Source organism: Tyto alba, unplaced genomic scaffold (assembly GCF_018691265.1).
Source record: "Tyto alba isolate M040663 unplaced genomic scaffold, T.alba_DEE_v4.0 Super-Scaffold_11, whole genome shotgun sequence".
Classification (NCBI taxonomy): Eukaryota; Metazoa; Chordata; class Aves; order Strigiformes; family Tytonidae; genus Tyto; species Tyto alba.
In genome coordinates this window covers 2,309,896-2,326,691 of record NW_024881273.1, presented here as the reverse complement: position 1 = coordinate 2,326,691, position 16,796 = coordinate 2,309,896, and the positions used below count along the sequence as shown (strand labels likewise).

The 16,796-nt window shown below is 49.2% G+C and overlaps 1 protein-coding gene across 1 annotated transcript in view; it reads left to right on the top strand.

The window, feature by feature from the left end:
• Window positions 1–1,533: 1,533 nt before the first annotated feature.
• LOC116964829 (carboxyl-terminal PDZ ligand of neuronal nitric oxide synthase protein-like) overlaps window positions 1,534–16,796 on the top strand; it is a 38,311-nt gene continuing 23,048 nt past the window's right edge. Inside the window, exons 1-2 of the mRNA XM_042786963.1 lie at window positions 1,534–1,801; window positions 5,698–5,769. Coding sequence (XP_042642897.1) covers window positions 1,697–1,801; window positions 5,698–5,769 — 177 coding nt within the window. The 5' untranslated portion in view covers window positions 1,534–1,696. The remainder of the gene's footprint in view (window positions 1,802–5,697; window positions 5,770–16,796) is intronic.

Here is a 16,796-nt window from a genome sequence, read left to right as displayed (position 1 = left end):
CCTGAAACAAAACCTATTTTCAGTTATGCCGTATAAAAGAGGGATTAGCATAAATGTGAATATTTAAATGAGAGAGTAATGCAACATTACAACTTGGAAGGAAAAAAAAGTTGTTAGTCTGAGAACAGAAAAACTTTGCAAAGACAGGAGGCTGACCACACTAACACCACAAAGTCTTTGGACTTTTTTTTCCCTCTCTTACATTTCTGGATTTTTGGCTCTTGCCCATCTCCCACTGATTTACAAATACTCATAGATGCCAAGAAACTCAGGATGATTACGCTCCTGAGATGGAGACAGGGAGTTGTGCACGGTCTGCCTGTAGCCAAAATTTTCTCTCTTGCTAATGTGAAAGCCACATAAAAGGCAGTGCCCAATGACATGCAAGCATCCATCTGGGGAATTATTTGTATGACAAAAAGTTAGAACTGATCACTCAAAAATTAATTCTGGGGGGACCCAGATGAGATCAGTTGGAGCATATAAGCCTCCACCCCTTGGGTTCTACACAACTCCCATTTCTGATCATTCCTGTAAAGGGCAGAGAGCGCGGCTGTATGAACCATCAGAAGACACATCTCGGGTCTCGCCGTCACAGCTGCGTGGGTGCCCCTGCCCCCATCCCCTACCCGAGCCGGTGCCTGCTGAGAGCTGGGGCACGTCGGGCGCCCCGGAGCAGCACCCCGAGCACGCAGGTACTGTGGTAACAGCCCATACCCGCAGCTAAAATCCTGACGGGATATCAAGTCCATCAGTGGACATCAACTGCGCGACAGGCTCCTGACAGGGGGCATGTGCTAATTACTGACCGAGCTGCTAAGTCACATTAGCCCGTTACACACACGTTAGCCCACCATTCTTGTGCAGGAGCTGCAGCGAGACCCCGGGTCATTGTGCACACTGTCTTTTTATAATTTCCAACACGGGAAACGGAGCAGGTGCCGCTGACATGATACAGCGGGATTTACGCTATCCAAAACAGCAAACAATTTGGTTGAGAGCATCCATGGCCCCTGCCGCCAGGGCTGCAGCTCACCGCCAAGGCAACACCACCCCACTCCCAGGCATACTGGGGTCACCTCCTCGCTATACATTTACAGCTCAGGACTGGGGTTTAGTATTTTTGTGTCCTTGGAGGTTATGATACGGTATTGCTCCTCTGGATCGCAATGGCCCCGTTGGGCCCCGAGAGCCCCAGACATGCAAAACCTCCGCGAGCCAAACTTCGACGCGCTGCTTCGCGCGTTTATTGTGAAGCCTCCGCAAGGCAAAACCTCCCCTTCCAGAGCCACGGACCTCTGCTCCTTCCACCGGGCCGCGGCCCGGCTCTCACCGGGCGCCCAGGGAAACCGGGATTACCAGAACGAAGGCGCCGCCAAGGCCCCGGGAACCTCCGCGCCGCTACAGCCCGCTGAGGCGACGCTTCTCCCCGGCGCGAGCGGGCCGGCCGAGGCGGGGCGGCCGCGGGCAGGGCGGGCTCCCACCGCCCCCCCCCCCCCCCCCCTTTCCCGCAATCACATGAGGGAACTTCGGGCCAATGGCGCCGCGGCGGGGGCCGGGGCCCCGCTCGCACCCGCGGACGCTCATTCAAAACGCGGCCGGGCTCGGGTGCCGGCAGCCCCGTACCCCTCGCCCCGGGGCTCCGGCGGGGATGCCCGGCGGGGCTGCGGCCTGAGGCGCCCGCCCGCCCGCCGCCATGCCGGTGAAGAACCGGTACAACCTGGTGGACGATGGCTGCGACTCCCGCGTCCCGCTGCACAACGAGGAGGCCTTCCAGCACGGCATCCACTTCCAGGCCAAGGTGAGCCCCGGCCGCGCTCCCCCCCACCCCCGCCCGTCAGAGCCCCTCGCCCCTTTCCAGGCTCCGGGGGGGCTTTGGCAGAGGCTTCCCCGGGCGGGTCCCCCCCGCAGCGCTGGGCCATCTCTGCCCTCGCCTGTTGCGGACCAGCCCTGGACACGCTTGCCACCAGTGGGGCATGTGCTGGCCACGGGGCCGGTGGCACCGCGGGCTCGAAGCCGGGGCTCGCTGTGCCCCCTCCAGCCCTGCCCAGGGTGTATTTCTTCAGCTCTGGAAGCGCCCCTAGCCCGTGCAACTCTGGGCCAGATCTAAGGAACTCTGAAGGAAAACACCAAGAAATTATGAAAGCCTTACACTCGATTATCACAATCAAACAGGTCTCTCGCGCTTTTCCTGGTATTTTTTTCTACCTGTTAAATCCTTAGAAGCCACCTTCAGTGCTTCGTTTGGGATCTGATTGGAAAGACCCCTCTTGACAGAGCCACAGATACTGCCCGTGCCAGATGCAGGTGCATGTCCTTGCTCAGACTGGTGCTTGTCCCGTCCCCCATCAGGCAGGACCCCATCCCTGCCGCAGTGAGCTAACAGCTCACTATTCCCCTGGAAACCAGGCTCATGTGCTGCTTTAAACCATATTAGTGCCTTATTCCGTCTGACCTATCCCCTGTGTGAAAAGCTGGGCAGGCAAGGGCTTAGTTTAAATGCATGCAGATTTCCTGTATTGGAAGGAAATATCGATATTGTCAGAAATTTCACATTGATCTGAACAGCAGTCTGGCAGCGCAGCATCACTCTCAGAAAGTGACTCCATTGGAATTGACATTCTGTAGACAGCGCAGGGAATGGGTTTATAATTCAGCTGACAAGAAGAATTGCATTTTGCTGGAGCAACTCTAGGGTTCCCTTTCCCTCTTTGCAGGTGGCCTAACACAGATTAGAAATGGAATTCATGCCTGCTGTCTCCTGAGCTGGAAAGAAGGGGCATATATGTTCAAATAAAGCTTTGAAATGCGAATTTTGTGCACTTTGGTTTTCCTGCTGAAAGAGCTGTAAGATTTAAGCATGATGTAAAATGGATTTGAATAGACAGTTAATCACATATTTTAAAAATCTCTTCCTTAGGGGAGAAAAACGATTAACCTTTGATTTGTTTTTTGGTTTGCTTTGTTTTAAAATTAACATTATCTATGCCACAGACTGTGCTGAGAGGAAGAAAAATCCTTATTTTGATTTTTAAAAGACGTGAAGCAACTGTACCTTTAACTGAAATGGGCTTCTTCAGATAGACAGCTTCAGGCATCCAGAGCTATTCGGAGAGTGGATAACACACTGTTAAGATGTGTGGGTCTGAGATGGGGTTTGCATTGCCTTAGTAACGTGCTTACTCGGTTCTGCTCTAAAGTCTGTCTCTTCCAATTAGGACACTCATTGTGGGCACATCAGTCAGCTGCAACTCTGACAATGACAAAGCTGTAACTGGCTGCCAGGTGTCTCGCACCAGGCAATCCTACTGACCACATTTAGTCTCTAATTTCCACATACCAAACTGTCTTGCTTGCCCTATAATCTTCAGGGACAAACTTCAGGAGGTCAGTACAGGGAGGTGCTTGTGGAAAGGTGGCTGTTTGTGCAGAGCTTCGTGAGCTGGCAGGGCTCTGTGTGGGAGCACGAGTACCCAAACTCTGCAGCAAGGCCCAAACAGGGAGTTTGGGAGCATCTCTTCTGGCTCAGCAGTCCGTAGTTCTCCTCTTGCCCCCACCTATTAATTTACCTTTGGTACCATGGCCTGTTCCCCACTGCAGCTCTGTTTGCAGACAAAAGGCCAGCTGGCTGCACTGAATTAATCTGGATTACCTGTGACACTACTGACAGCCACCACGGAGCAGGGAAGGAGGTGCCTGCAAACCAAAGAGAACACAGATCTGCAGTGATGTGGATATGCCCTCACTACCAGGGCAGAGGGAAAACCTGGCTCTGTCGCTCCTTTCCCTGCTGCCCTCAGGCTCTCATGGTCTGAGTGGTTTGACTCTCCTGTGGTTTACCAAAGGCTATAGCTGAACTTAACTGCTCTTAAAAATGCCACTTTGCAGAGGCATTTACAGAAGCATCAGAAAAGCCAGATGACCTTTCAGATTGCTTATGGTGTTTATTTCAAGGCAGGCGAAAGAGCAGTAAATACTGAGCCAGGAGAGCTCATCTCTGAAAGCCTTATCAAGTAGAAGTTTTTAAAAATAAAACCCATTTCAAGCTGCAAGTGTTAGAGAAATAAACCCAGAACTACATCAGTAACAGTGATAGCTATGGGGCTGCTCTTGGGAAAGTGTTTTGTTTCTGTTTGTATCTATATGATCACCCTGAATGTTTGCAAGGGCCTCCTGATTAGCTGCCCCCTCTCGCCCCACCATCCCCACAGGGGAACACCTTCTAAAAAAACCTAAACCCCACAACTTGAAATGACACACTCAAAACCCAGATGCAATTCATGAACCGAATGCTCTTAAGAGGGTGACTAAGCTTTGCAAAGTGCCTTTCCCCCCCCACTAACCTGCCTGTGACAGCCGTGCAGAGATGGGCTGTGCTGCACTGGGGGAGCCCACCGACCCCCCAGGGAACCTGCCAGCACCAAGTCCAGCACCCTGCCCTCGGCTGCCAGCGCCACAGCACCGCACCCAGCACCTGCCCGTGCTGGCGGGGCACAGGCATTTCTCATCGGGCCCCTCACCCTCTCACTCAGATGGCATTTTTCTTGCCCTTACCGACGGGTCCTGGACATGCAAGTCTTTCCTCAGAGCTGAGCCACACGGCCGTACAACATTAACAGCCTTTTGTTCCACATGTGGGGTGACTGTCCGTGACACCGCATGATTCCCTCATTCCCAAGGCTGAGCCGGCAGCTTTGTGCCTCCTCTGCTCGGCAGCGATGTGGGCAGCCCTCCCACGCATCTGCGCCACGTGTGCTGCCACAGGTACCACCTCCTGCCAACAGGTACACAACCGGAGTCCGCTTTGGCACACAAGCGTTACAACCCTGTGTCAGGGGAGAGTACAGGCGGCACAGGGAACAGCACACAGCAGGAAGCTGTCTGCCTGCAGGTCTTCCCTAACAACCCACGTAGCGTCAGCAGCATACTGACATTGCCTGCAAGAGAACAGGCAAACGACGTGCAGAAAGCTGTAGGTGTGGTGAAGTGGTAGAGGCGGAGGCGCTGGGAACCCGCCGTCTGCCCGTGTCTCAGCCCCCCAGCAAGGGGCCCTGCTAGGACTGGTGCTTACACTTAAATGCAGACATCCAGCGCCAAGGGCAGCCGCTATTGCAGCCCAGCCAGGCAGCTTGGTTAGCACAGCAGCGCCCGTAAGCGTGCTTAAAAACAGCTGGTGTAGGGCACTGATTTGAGTGAGTTTACCAGGATTCTGCAGACAGCTGAGCTGGTCTAACCCAGCAGCAGCGGTGGTGTCCAGAGGGAGGATAGTCCAGACTGAAGTTAGGCCAGAATCTTGAGCCTTTTCCAGAAAAGCTCGTTGCTGCGCATCCTGGCAACTTTCCAACACTTATGTGCTTTTAGCTATGGGTCTTTAAAAGCAGGTGTAGTGAAGAATGACAAAAGATGGACAGTCCCATTTTCAGACCCATGGGATCATGACTTGATTAGCAACAGACGCTGCGCTGCCAAGCATCCTGAATCTGAATGAGGCCAGAGGCTCACACCCCATGTCAGAAATCCACAACTTCTTCCTGACTTTGATAGTGTTATCCACAACAGATATTGCTGTAACGTCCTGGGTCAAGAGAGTCTAACCAAGCAGGGACTAAATTAATGAGACACGCTGCTTCTTTTGAAGAAGCCTACACTGTTAATTCATGCGTTACTTTAGAGACATCTCACTGTTCTGTCTTTCAGTACATCGGTAGCTTGGACGTACCCAGGCCCAACAGCCGCGTGGAGATTGTGGCAGCCATGAGAAGGATTCGGGTAAGTTCAAAAGAGCTGAACCCCACGTGGAATAATAGGTTACATGCACTGGAGTGACTTGGTTGCAGTGCACTGTTCTGCGTTCCCCTCACCCTTCCTATCTGGAGCTCAAATCTCAGCACAATCAGGACAACTGGTACAAGCTTCTCTGGAAATTCCCAAGGCATATTAGGATAGACCCATCCCCTGCTCTTTGCAAAGGGATTAGTTAGCAAAACTCAAACATAAAACCTTAGTCTCTGCTGAGCAGATATGGGAATTCTCCTTGAACCCAAGAGATTTATTCAGCCTGTTTGGTTTTTTTGTGTGTCTGAAAAATAAAATGTACACAGTCAGTTCCACAAAAGTACTCAAATTCATTGACCATTCCAAATATATTATGTTATTATATATTGAAATATAAGTAGCCTAGCAGATGTTATGGATGTAAATCCCATCAGACTAGACTTTGTGGATTCTGCTGCTCATGGAATAATTTGCTACTTTCTGATAATCCTCCAATACAGTTTTACAGTTCCTGTTTCTCATCATCAAGTCCAACGCTCTTCCTCCACTAGCCCCTTATTCTTCAGAACAGCCTATGACTGGTCACCAGATTTAGCTACGATTAGCAGGGTGGCTAGCTTATATCTGCTGCATGTATAACCTGTTCAAGTGTATCTGCCCCAAAAGGCAGTGCAGCTGTTGTGCCTGGCTGAAGTTTGCAGGGGGCTTAATTCTGAGGCTGTTCATATGCCTCACATCAGCTGAAGCTGGTTTGAGAATCTTCCATTTAAAGCTTTGAAGGGATTATCCTATTTTTCCCCCTCCCCCCGCAGTGTTTAACCATCTAATTTTCATTTAGAATAGTGCTTTTTAAACTTAGCCTGTAACTGGCTGGGGAGCTGATGTATTCATCCCCGGCCAAGCTCAGAAATGACATTCCCTTGCCTTTGCCTGCTCGGAGTGTTAGCACAGCTCTTGCTCAGAACACAGTGCAGCAGCAATCTAAATCGCCTGGTTATTTATGGAACAGGTGAACATCTATAGGAAGCAAAGGCAATAGGTGGGAACTACTAAGGCAGTTTAGATATTGGCATAACTATTGGTAATTTTTGATCTGAGTAAATATTTAGCATCAGATACGACACTACACTTCCGCTGATCTTTGACCGCATAGCACCCTTGCAAGAATAAGCAGACAGTATTTTAATATCAGTTTCTAGAAAGTGCTGCATTCTGTTTTCACACCTGTTTTTGCCCCGATGGTATCTAGCTCGGTCTTGGCAGTGCAGTAGCGTGCCTGAGTGCTACGTGAAGCATGTAAGAAACCACTCTGCATTCATGGATGCCATCAGTTAATCTTATCACACAATATTTTTAAAATAGGCATCCTGTATTCTATACTGGGTTTTTAATCTTGGAAACCCTTTCCAAAAAGGGAGGGCTTCCCTTTTCATGTGCGTATTGTACAGCAGAATCTTATTCAGACACTTCCTGGCTGCTGAGCGGAAGATGCTCCTCTATTGACGATAGTTAATTGGCACTGATCCTTAATTAGAGCATAAAGAATGAACTGGGAGGTCTTTGAAGAGAATTCTAGTGCATAGAGTACACAACCTAGGAACTGAGGGAAGATGGGGGTTATTTATGTAGTGTTCATTTGCATGCAGAGGCCTTGTCTATACTAGAGTTTTTTCCCATGGGCTCTCAGCAGTACCAGTTGCAACTGGGAAGAAACACTGGAGGAAGCTATTGGTGGAAACTAGTATTTTGCTACTATCTTATTGTGAGTGGTAGTTTGCACTGCAAGAGTGAGAAAGGTCCAGCAGCCCTGCCAAGTGTTGGCAGGGGCACGTTGTGCTGAAGCTTTCGTCCTTTGTGCACTCCAGTGTTCCACTGGAATTCTCTGCTGGAGCGGAAGAGAAAAGTCACACAGTACAAGCCCCAGCACAACGTTTCCTATGCTGCTCTCTGTGCCCTGCGACATGGGAGGAGGCAGCGTGAGCCATCACTGGAGCAGCTGGTGACGGAGCCAGCGAAGCACGAGGGCAGCCCCCAGCATGGGCAGGCTCTTACTCATTGCTTCTGCCACTCCAGATGGGGACTGGGGAGCAGGGTGAGGAGTCACAGCTCTGTGTTTTCCAGGCTCTGACAGAGCTGGTTACTCTAGTTCTTCTTTAGTAAATGGATACAAGCTCTGAAACAACCTTCCTGCTGCTGTGCCTGGTTCTGGTCTCCAGTCTGTGATTAAAAGCGCTTGCCCCAGGGAGAAAACCTTGAGCTACCCAGCACTCAGAGTTGCCCCTAGAGCACGGGGAAAGTGAGAAGGTGGTAAGAAAAGCAGAAACTCCAGTTGTTACATCTACTCCTTGGCATCTTCCTGTCCCGTGTTTTCTACCAGGCTCTTTTGCCAGTTGCATAGGAATTATACCAGGGAGCCTGGGAGGAGTTCAGTGGTAATCTCCACGCATTATCGGAGCAGTCTGCTTGCAGACTTCAGGACATACGGAGTGCACAGGCTGTAGGACATCACTCCCAGAGCACCTGAAGTGACATGTTTTAACATTAGTCTGTTGAAATAGCAATGTGCTCTTTTGCATCAGGTATTTAAGATGCACTCTCATAGTAAAGCTTAAATCCATATTCCTGACTGAATGGATGCTTGTAATATTGCTAGCAATACTCTATTAGTCACACATTAGATTCCCATTTCATAACAGACTGGAAAACCTTGTCTCATCATGTTCTATGCTTCCACTGGAAGGAATGCAAACGCAATAGGTAGAACAGGGAAGCTGATGTTCTTAGTTTCCCATTATGCGGAGTTAGACAACTTTAAATTTGCTAATCCACCCAGTGGATTACTAGCTACATACAGCTGCCATGTTATTATATGATCCTCAGAGTTCAAACTAATCCCTCTGCCTCCTCTTGCCCTGGCAGGGGAGGTGATGAAATTAGTTTGCTACTTTAAGTACATTGTGCTCTGTCAGGCACGTCAAGTTGCTGTTTATGAGTCCAATCCATTGTGCTGCTCCGAGCTCCGGACGGGCAGGCGTTCCTGCACCTCCCAGGGCGAAGCAGTGCGGCGATTCTGCCGTCTCCTGCTGCCCGAGGCCACCCATGTCTGGGTGTCTGGCAGCGCCCGCTCACGCTCCTGCGTTCAGAGTCAGCGTTCTGGTGGAGCTGGCTTTCTGCTGAAGTGGATTCATCTGCAGATATTTGAGCCTTCTCAGCACTCTAGGGAGCTTATGTACAATAGATTTTTCTTCCTGCAGAAGTGGCAGCTAATGTGAAAGACCTTTGAGGGCCCACATAGCTCCCCAATTCAGCAGGGTCACTCTTTCCCTAGACACACGACTCCTGGCTGCCTGGTAGCGAACAACTAAATACCCAAGTTCTCCCCTTAGCCAGGGGAAGGCTCTCACAGAAGAGGAAAGATGTTGTGGAGCTCATGCTACACTGAAACAAGTAACGGGAAAGCTTTGCTAAAGGTGCTTCTGGATACAGCCCTAGGGGTAAAGATGGGTTTTGTAAAACACAAAACATTTCCTTGAAGCTCCTGAGGTTGCTTGGGAAATCTTGCCCTGGGAGACTGGGGAATAGATGGCTTTATGTGAAGGGTTAACATCACAACATGTCCTGCATCCATTCCCCAGCTTCCACAGAGCTAGCACTGACCAGAGGAGAAACAGTCAGCTCCTGCCTTCCGAGAGCAATGCTACCCTCAGCACAGCGCTTCACAGCCAGTCAAACAGCCCTCGTGAAACGCTGCTATTCTGAGTGGCAAGTTGTACAAGGACATGCACGGCAGGAGTAAGTGTCAAAGCCTGTCATCCCCACAGACAGCCTGCTGCCAGCAATTCCCCAAGTCACTCCATTTAATTACCTTCAAGGCACAGAATCAGTTTCCCTGGAATTTGCACTTAAGATTCTATGAAGACTAGAAATTTTAGGTCTGTTTGGAAGGTCTAGCTTGGACCTAAGCAGGTATTAACACTCAGAAAGGAGCCAGATGTTGGATTATTTAATCATTTCATAAGGGAACAGCCAACTGGTGCTGTGCCCATCCAAGCACCAGGGTGAATAAACAGAAGGCAGGCATCCAGACTAATGTGTTTCTTCTGTTACCTCCACGTTTCTTAGGCTTAATTTAATTGAGAAGTCTTTTTCCCCAGAGGCCAGTGCGCCAGAGAAGCAGAAACATTTATAAATCTTGACGCAGGATACACCAGAAATGCCTGAGTTCTCCTTGGCATGAGAACTGGCTTCTCACTTCAACCTCCCTCTTACCCTGCTCATTCTTGCTGCAGCCATGCTCTTAAGCAGAGGCTCAACACTTTGCAGTTTCTCCACATGCTATTCTAGTGAAGAAGTGAAATTTAGCCACACTAAGTCATATTGACTGCCACATATCAACTGGTAGTGTTCAAGTGTGACATGACATTAAATCAGGATGAGTAAAACTTACAATCCTACAGTGCAACCTTGTGAAGCAGAGCCAGCAAGGACAGCTGCACAGAGCCTGGCACTCCTGCACCCCAGCAGCTCCCAGTCTGAACACTGGGCTGGCTCCATACAGCAGCTTACACTTAAAGCCAGGCCAGGCTATAAGTTGCAATGGTTCAGGAGAAAATATGGATGTCATTTATCTGCTCTTGCTGCAGGAGAGGAACCAGGTAGACAGCTGGCAGAGGGCAGGGTGACTGCCTTCAGCCATCTCAGCTTAATTTAGCACTGTGTGGCAGACTTCAGCGGTAGAGATGTTTAATAGACTTGTTCATGAGATTCTTCTAGAACACAGTTCCTTCAGTTTTCCCAGACAGACAGCCTTCTTAATACAGAAGTTCACCAAGATAACTGCTGCCTGGATTCCTCTGATGTAGTCTGCCTATAAGCCCTTCCTGAGTTGTTATGCTTGGAGCTACGTTTTCCTGCCAGCTTCATGTTAATCTGAGCTGGAGTTGTGATCAGTACTAAAAGAAGATGGAAGCTGAACTCCCAGCTGCTGGGTTTCTTGGTTAGTCTTTGCAGCCTCTCCCACTATAATGAAGTTATTTGGTCTGCAACAGCTGAAGCACAGACTCAAATGTGAAAGTGCAAACTGCTGGAGTACTTGCCCTGGTGTAGACCTCTGTAGCTGCATGCCAGGATTTGTTGTTGTTGGATGGGAGTTTATTCTGCTGCAGTTCCTGGAGGGCTTTTCCTTTCAGCCTCTTTGGAAGAGCATCCAAATGCTCAGATAATGACAGCCCTGGGCTGTGAAAGAAAACAATCCTAGCATCTTAAAATATTTCAGCAGTCTTCAGACTGTTGCTGGGGACCTTAGTTCTCAGCATGCCATGCACCTTCCTTTCATTTACAGGAAGGTGCAGGAAGAACAGATGACACGGTGAGAGGGTAAAACACAAGCATCTCGTGTCTGCTCCAAACTGCTATTGCACCTCGAGCCAGTTAAGGACACAGCTGGTAGTACACAGTGGTGGTGGGGAAATGCTCCATGTTGATAACTATGTGTCATTTAATAGAATCTTTACAGACAGGAGAGCTGGGTCATGTCAGTTCACCTAAGGCCTTTAAATAAATACTGTCATCACATAGTGCCATTCACATGATCTCATGAGAAACAGTACTGCAGAAGATAGTCCCATGCTGGTCAGGGGTCCAATCAACATTTACACTGACAAGCAAACAGGCAGACAGTAGACCCCACGGGAAGATGGGAGGAAGACTTCAGGGAGACAAGCTCCCCTAAGCCTGTACATTTCTCTTCCTCCTTCTCCCCTGTACCAAAACGGCTACGTATTTACCCCAAAGTATGGTCCAAGAGAGCATCTTTTTCTCGGATACCTCCCCTTCTCTGGAGAACCATGCAAGGGTTGCTTACGCTGACACATATTAGACAGAGTCTGTAGCCTCAGGGAGAGAGCAGTGTTTTTAGGTATCCAAACCAAGTATACATGAGCATGTACTAACTTGCTCTGATACTGTCTGCAGAAAGTCTGGCTCTTGTCCAAAGCAGAGGCCTAGGAAAGGCTCGTGCAGCTTCACACAAGCAGTACACGATCAGACTATAGTCAGTCCTCAGTACTGTCTACCCCCAAAAAAACCTGAGGAGCTTGCACTGGTGACTTGGAAGGAGATTTACAGGCAATCATGGATGGCTTTCTGTCCTCCGCCTACTCTCTGGATTTTTCTGTACTTCTGTCTCTCCTTGTCCAGCAGCCCACATACCTTTGCCTACAACCTTACCTGCTATCTGCTTTATTAAGGAAAGATACCAGTCAACACAGCAAAGCTGCAGGCAAAGAGAAGAACGGTCTCTCAGACAAGCAGAGTAGGAAAACTGTGATTGGCACGAGGGCATCAAGAACAGAGGGGATGACTTGGCTCAAGGCATCCTTGCCATAAAGCCCTTCTCTTCCCCAGGCACCTGGTGCCCCAAGCAGGGCTGTGTCCCATCACCCAACCCGCCTGCAGGACTGCTCAGCTCCAGGCACTACTGGTCCCAGAAATGCCAATTACTCCCAGGGTCCCATCCACGACAGGCATCCAAGACAGTTTAAGGTTTCTACCACACAAGATTAAGCTAATTGGTTTTACCTTTCCAGGCCCTAGCAAAATACAGCAAGTGTTTTCAGGATGGTAATTAAGTGTTAATTGCAGCTAAGTTTAGCCCTAATGCCTCATTAGTTTGTTTTCCTCTATTTGTTGCAGCTATAGCAGAGTCTCCTGCACAGGGATGGGGATCAGGCTGGGCTTTCCAGGAGGCAGAGGAGTCCTGCACTGTGCTCTGAGGGCCCTACCTGGAATTATTCTGTGCCAGGAAGCCTCTTGCCTCCTCCAACCCAAGCCGAGGAGATCTGGGTGTAGAAACAAAGACCCTCAGACCTGAATGCTCTAATTAGCATCTAGGCAGCAGCTCTGCACAGGTCTCCAGTGTGCCCAGACACACATTAGCCCATTTTCACAATAAAGTGGATTTTACATCCCTTCCTATTACTCTTTTGCTGGAGCCTTCATCACACCAGCCACCTTAGCAGATTCTTTGCCCTCTCCCATACCAGAGGACTAGCTAGCGGGTTTAACAAGAGCAAACAGTACTGAACCTACCACTATTCAGTGACCAGCTCTACTGAGAAGCATTTTACTATTCCACACTGCAAACGGCACCTGAGTTTGGTTTCCGCAGTCTGTTTGCTGGTCTTTAAGAAAATAACAGACCTGACAGAGATGTCTTTGGGAGAGGAAGCCACCTTACATTATGAGTCTTACCTTTCTGCAGCACAGGCACTGCCAGGATGCTGAGGAAGGAGGTGAGCCCTCTGGCAAGAATCCATTTCCCCAGGCAAAACCAGTGGCCTCAGCACAAGGCTGCAGAGCCACAACCTCCCAGCTGCTGCTCCTCATCCTGCTCCCACCCCACCTTCAGGAGGGGCTTCCTAGCCTGCCACTGGGTTTTATTGCCTCTCCCCATTCCCGGCGTGCCCTGCAGCCTAATTAGCCAAAATGCCAGGTGGGACTGTGTCTCCCCGAGGTCCCTTGCCCAAGGAGGAGGGAAGGCTGGGTGTTGCAGGTGCAGCTCCTTAGGCTTCTCTACATGTGTTCTCCAGTCCATGGTCGCCTTGGCAGGCTCAGGTGTGTTCCATTCATATGCTGCTTTACCAGCCTTACAGAAAATTTAATTTTCATGAACTGAAGAAATAGCTTTGAAAATATGGAAGCTGCTTTTCTAGAAGAATTGGGTCTGCTATGTCTCAGACTAACCCGATTGTTTTATCCAGTTTCTGCTCTTTGTATGATCATAATGCAAAGTGAAGAAGCTCATAATGAGATGTTTTTGCAGTGGTGTCATACACAGTGTTTCTAGGCAGCATTGTGTGGCTGTGGTAGAGAACTGACTACTCTCTGCTTGTACATCTTGAGTGGGAGGAGAAGAATAAACACCTCTGAGATTACACGAGAATCCAGCCTTCTGCTCACGGCTTGGGGATGTCTCACTGTGCCATAGAGCCACCCCAATGACTTACAAGTTCTTGCAGGTTTCCACCCTGCTCATCACCAACCCAAATCACCTCTGGACTTCTTGCCACAGAGCAATGATTAGTTATCTTCTGCCACTTCTGACCTGAAGCGACTGGGGACTGGTCCAGCTGTGAATACAGACCACTGTAACAGAAGACAGCTTAGAGCTTTTTCAGTAGCCATGTGCTGTGACCTGGTTTTTGAGGAGTGACTGGTGATTATAGATGCCTCTGTTCTTATACCCTGTTCAGAGTGTGCTATGTATGATTGATAACAGATGGATGGAGGGATCAGTTGATGAAGTGTGCCATCTCTAAGCAACAACGACCTTTTAATGCCTTCCTCAGAGTGCTGAAAACTGGATGGCTTCTCCAACGAGGGGGTGGAACTAGTGAGACATATTAATATTGTTTTGCATAAGAATCATGATGGGTTGGAATTTAGTTGAAGGCTAATAAAAGCAGCAGTTAAACAGATAAAAGCTAAATTAAAATGTTAGCACTAAATAGAACAAGGCAGAGCTTTTTGCCTGATGCTGAATCTTGGCTTTGAGATAGGTACCTTTTAATTGTAAAATAAAGTGGCTTTAACAGTATTATTATTATTATATTACTGAAGCATTTGATTTCACTGGCTAAAATATCAGCGTATCAGATATCTGCAAAACTTCTATCTAGTTTGAAATAAAGCAGCTTTTTCAACAATTGTTACTGGTTGTAGAGTATTACAGTGATGAAGTACAATGGCTTTCAAATTACATTCTGGTGTAGAACAATCAGCCACAACTCAGAGCTGCTTCTTTATTGGTGTCTGAAAAAATGTAATTGAGATGGCAACCAGGGTGGTAGCGAGCACATTGGATTAGCCTGTTAACAAGGAGGTGCCTTAATCTGAGTGACAACTGCATGGGCAAGGGCGCAGGAGCTGGGGTTGCCCATGGTGTGGAGTGCCTTTGCTTATGCTGGTGGAGCAGAGAACCTCCCTGGGTGGCTGATACAAGCGCACGCATTGATTTCCACTGGAGCAGGATGACGTGTTTCAGGAACAAAATAGCACGGTCCATGAAAAGACAAACACTTAAATCTGTCCCATGGGTAAAGCTATGTACATGCAGGGGGGAAAAAAAAAAATAAAAATCAGCTTGTAGGTATGGTGTAACCTCATGCTTTGACCTCAGCCTTTCCAGTTCTCGGATTGAGTGTCCCCACTGGACACAGGAGGAAGGCTAGACTTAGTGCCATAGCAGTGGGTGCTGTCCTAGATGCTGTCTGGATTTTGTCCAATGCAAGGGCCCTTTGTACTTTATGGATCAGTGTTCTGAGGAGAGGGGACCCTGAGGGACCGTGACCACAAAGCAAAATTCTGCCTAGTAAATTAGGATTTGCCAGCAATAGCTTGGTTCTGCGCTTGCTTTCTTCATTCTGCTTTTCCTCTGTACTAAATGAAGCCTGAAGGCAAACAGAATCGGTGTTACTTAACATAACACATTGCCAAGCTACTTCAGCTTTTGACCAAATAACTCTGATAAATCTACAGAATAAAAATCGTGAATAGGTCCCTGGGGGGAAGGATACTTTGATGAGGGAGCAGGGATTTTTCAAAGGCATTAGAGAGTGGTTTTCTTTCTTTCCTGGAGCAGCGATTAGACATTCTCTAAATGGCTTTTCCCTGGGCCAGATGGGTTATTTGGACTAATTGGCAACCGCCTGACTGTTTTCAGGACACCTGAGTCACTTCCCCCTTCCTCCATCCTTCTGTCACTGCTGCTGCAGAGCTGCTGTCACACAGTGGATCTGCTGAAGGGGAGGATACGGCCCCTTGCGCTGTGGAGAGCATCACAGACCAGGGCTCCCAGTCACCCTGCTGCCTGCACAGCCAGGTCCAGCGGACCCCCAGGAATCCCACCAGACCCTCTGAGCTCCAGGCTTTTCTTTCTAAAAACAAATTATTTTTGTCACAGGAAGAAGAGCAGTGGGACTTGTTAAAACTAGATGCAGCGTGATGGAGGACTCGGCCTTTACAGCTGGCTCCAGGAAGGTGTAAGGCACACAGTTACTCTTCAGGCACATGGGTCCTTTGGTAGAACTGGCCCAAATGCTGGTGTCTGCCGTCAAACCTGCTGCCCCTCTGAGTGCCCTGTACCTACCGCAGAGCCATGTGCAGTTCATGAAGCACTAGGGTTCAGTGATCCCAGGCTGTCATGGACCGGCCCAGTCCTGCTGCAGCCTGTGCTCCTGCCGTTAATGATTACGGAGCCTAAACTTCCAGCCCAGGCACATTTTCTTATTTTCATGTTGTTGCCCCCCCAGGGCAATGCTGGTCTCCTGCTTGTCTTGCTTCCTTGCATCCAAGCTGAGGGCAGAAGCTGTGAGCTGGGGCAGGGAACACTGTGGTTAATCATTGACCTCTACGCGAGCAGTGCAGGATGTATTAAACGTCCACAGCTTCACACCCAGCTGCTGACACCACTGCTAGCCCAGGGACACTGGGCATGGCACTGGGGAGCAGAGCAGGCATTGGGAAAGTGTAACCGAGCATCAGCCCTGAGGACAGCTGCTGGTCACTGCTGAGCAGTGGGATAACAGCGTGTCATAGCCCCATTTACACTGCGAACGGGGCGCACCTGAGTGGGTTCCCACTCTTTGTGGCTGTCCATAACAAGTTCTTCATCTTGACTTACCCATCAGTGAAGTAGCTGCATATCCAGCTGAGGACCCTGGCACACCTCCATACACCGCCCAGCACCGTGAGCCTGCAAACGACTGACAAACAAATCATCCAGTGGCCTCTTGTCTGAGAGCTGGAAAGCCCAGCCTGGGCAGCTTGCCTTCACCTTGGCTGTGATACTCTGGTAGTTTTGATCCCAAGACCTTTGTGACAATAAATACTGATACCGTAAAACCCTCTTTATCCATAATTCCCACTATCTAAAGGAGGCTGTTTCTCTCATCACGATTCACTAACCTCAGTAGGTCCCCTGAGGCTTAAGAGTCCTTGAACTGCTTAATATTCTGGAGTTT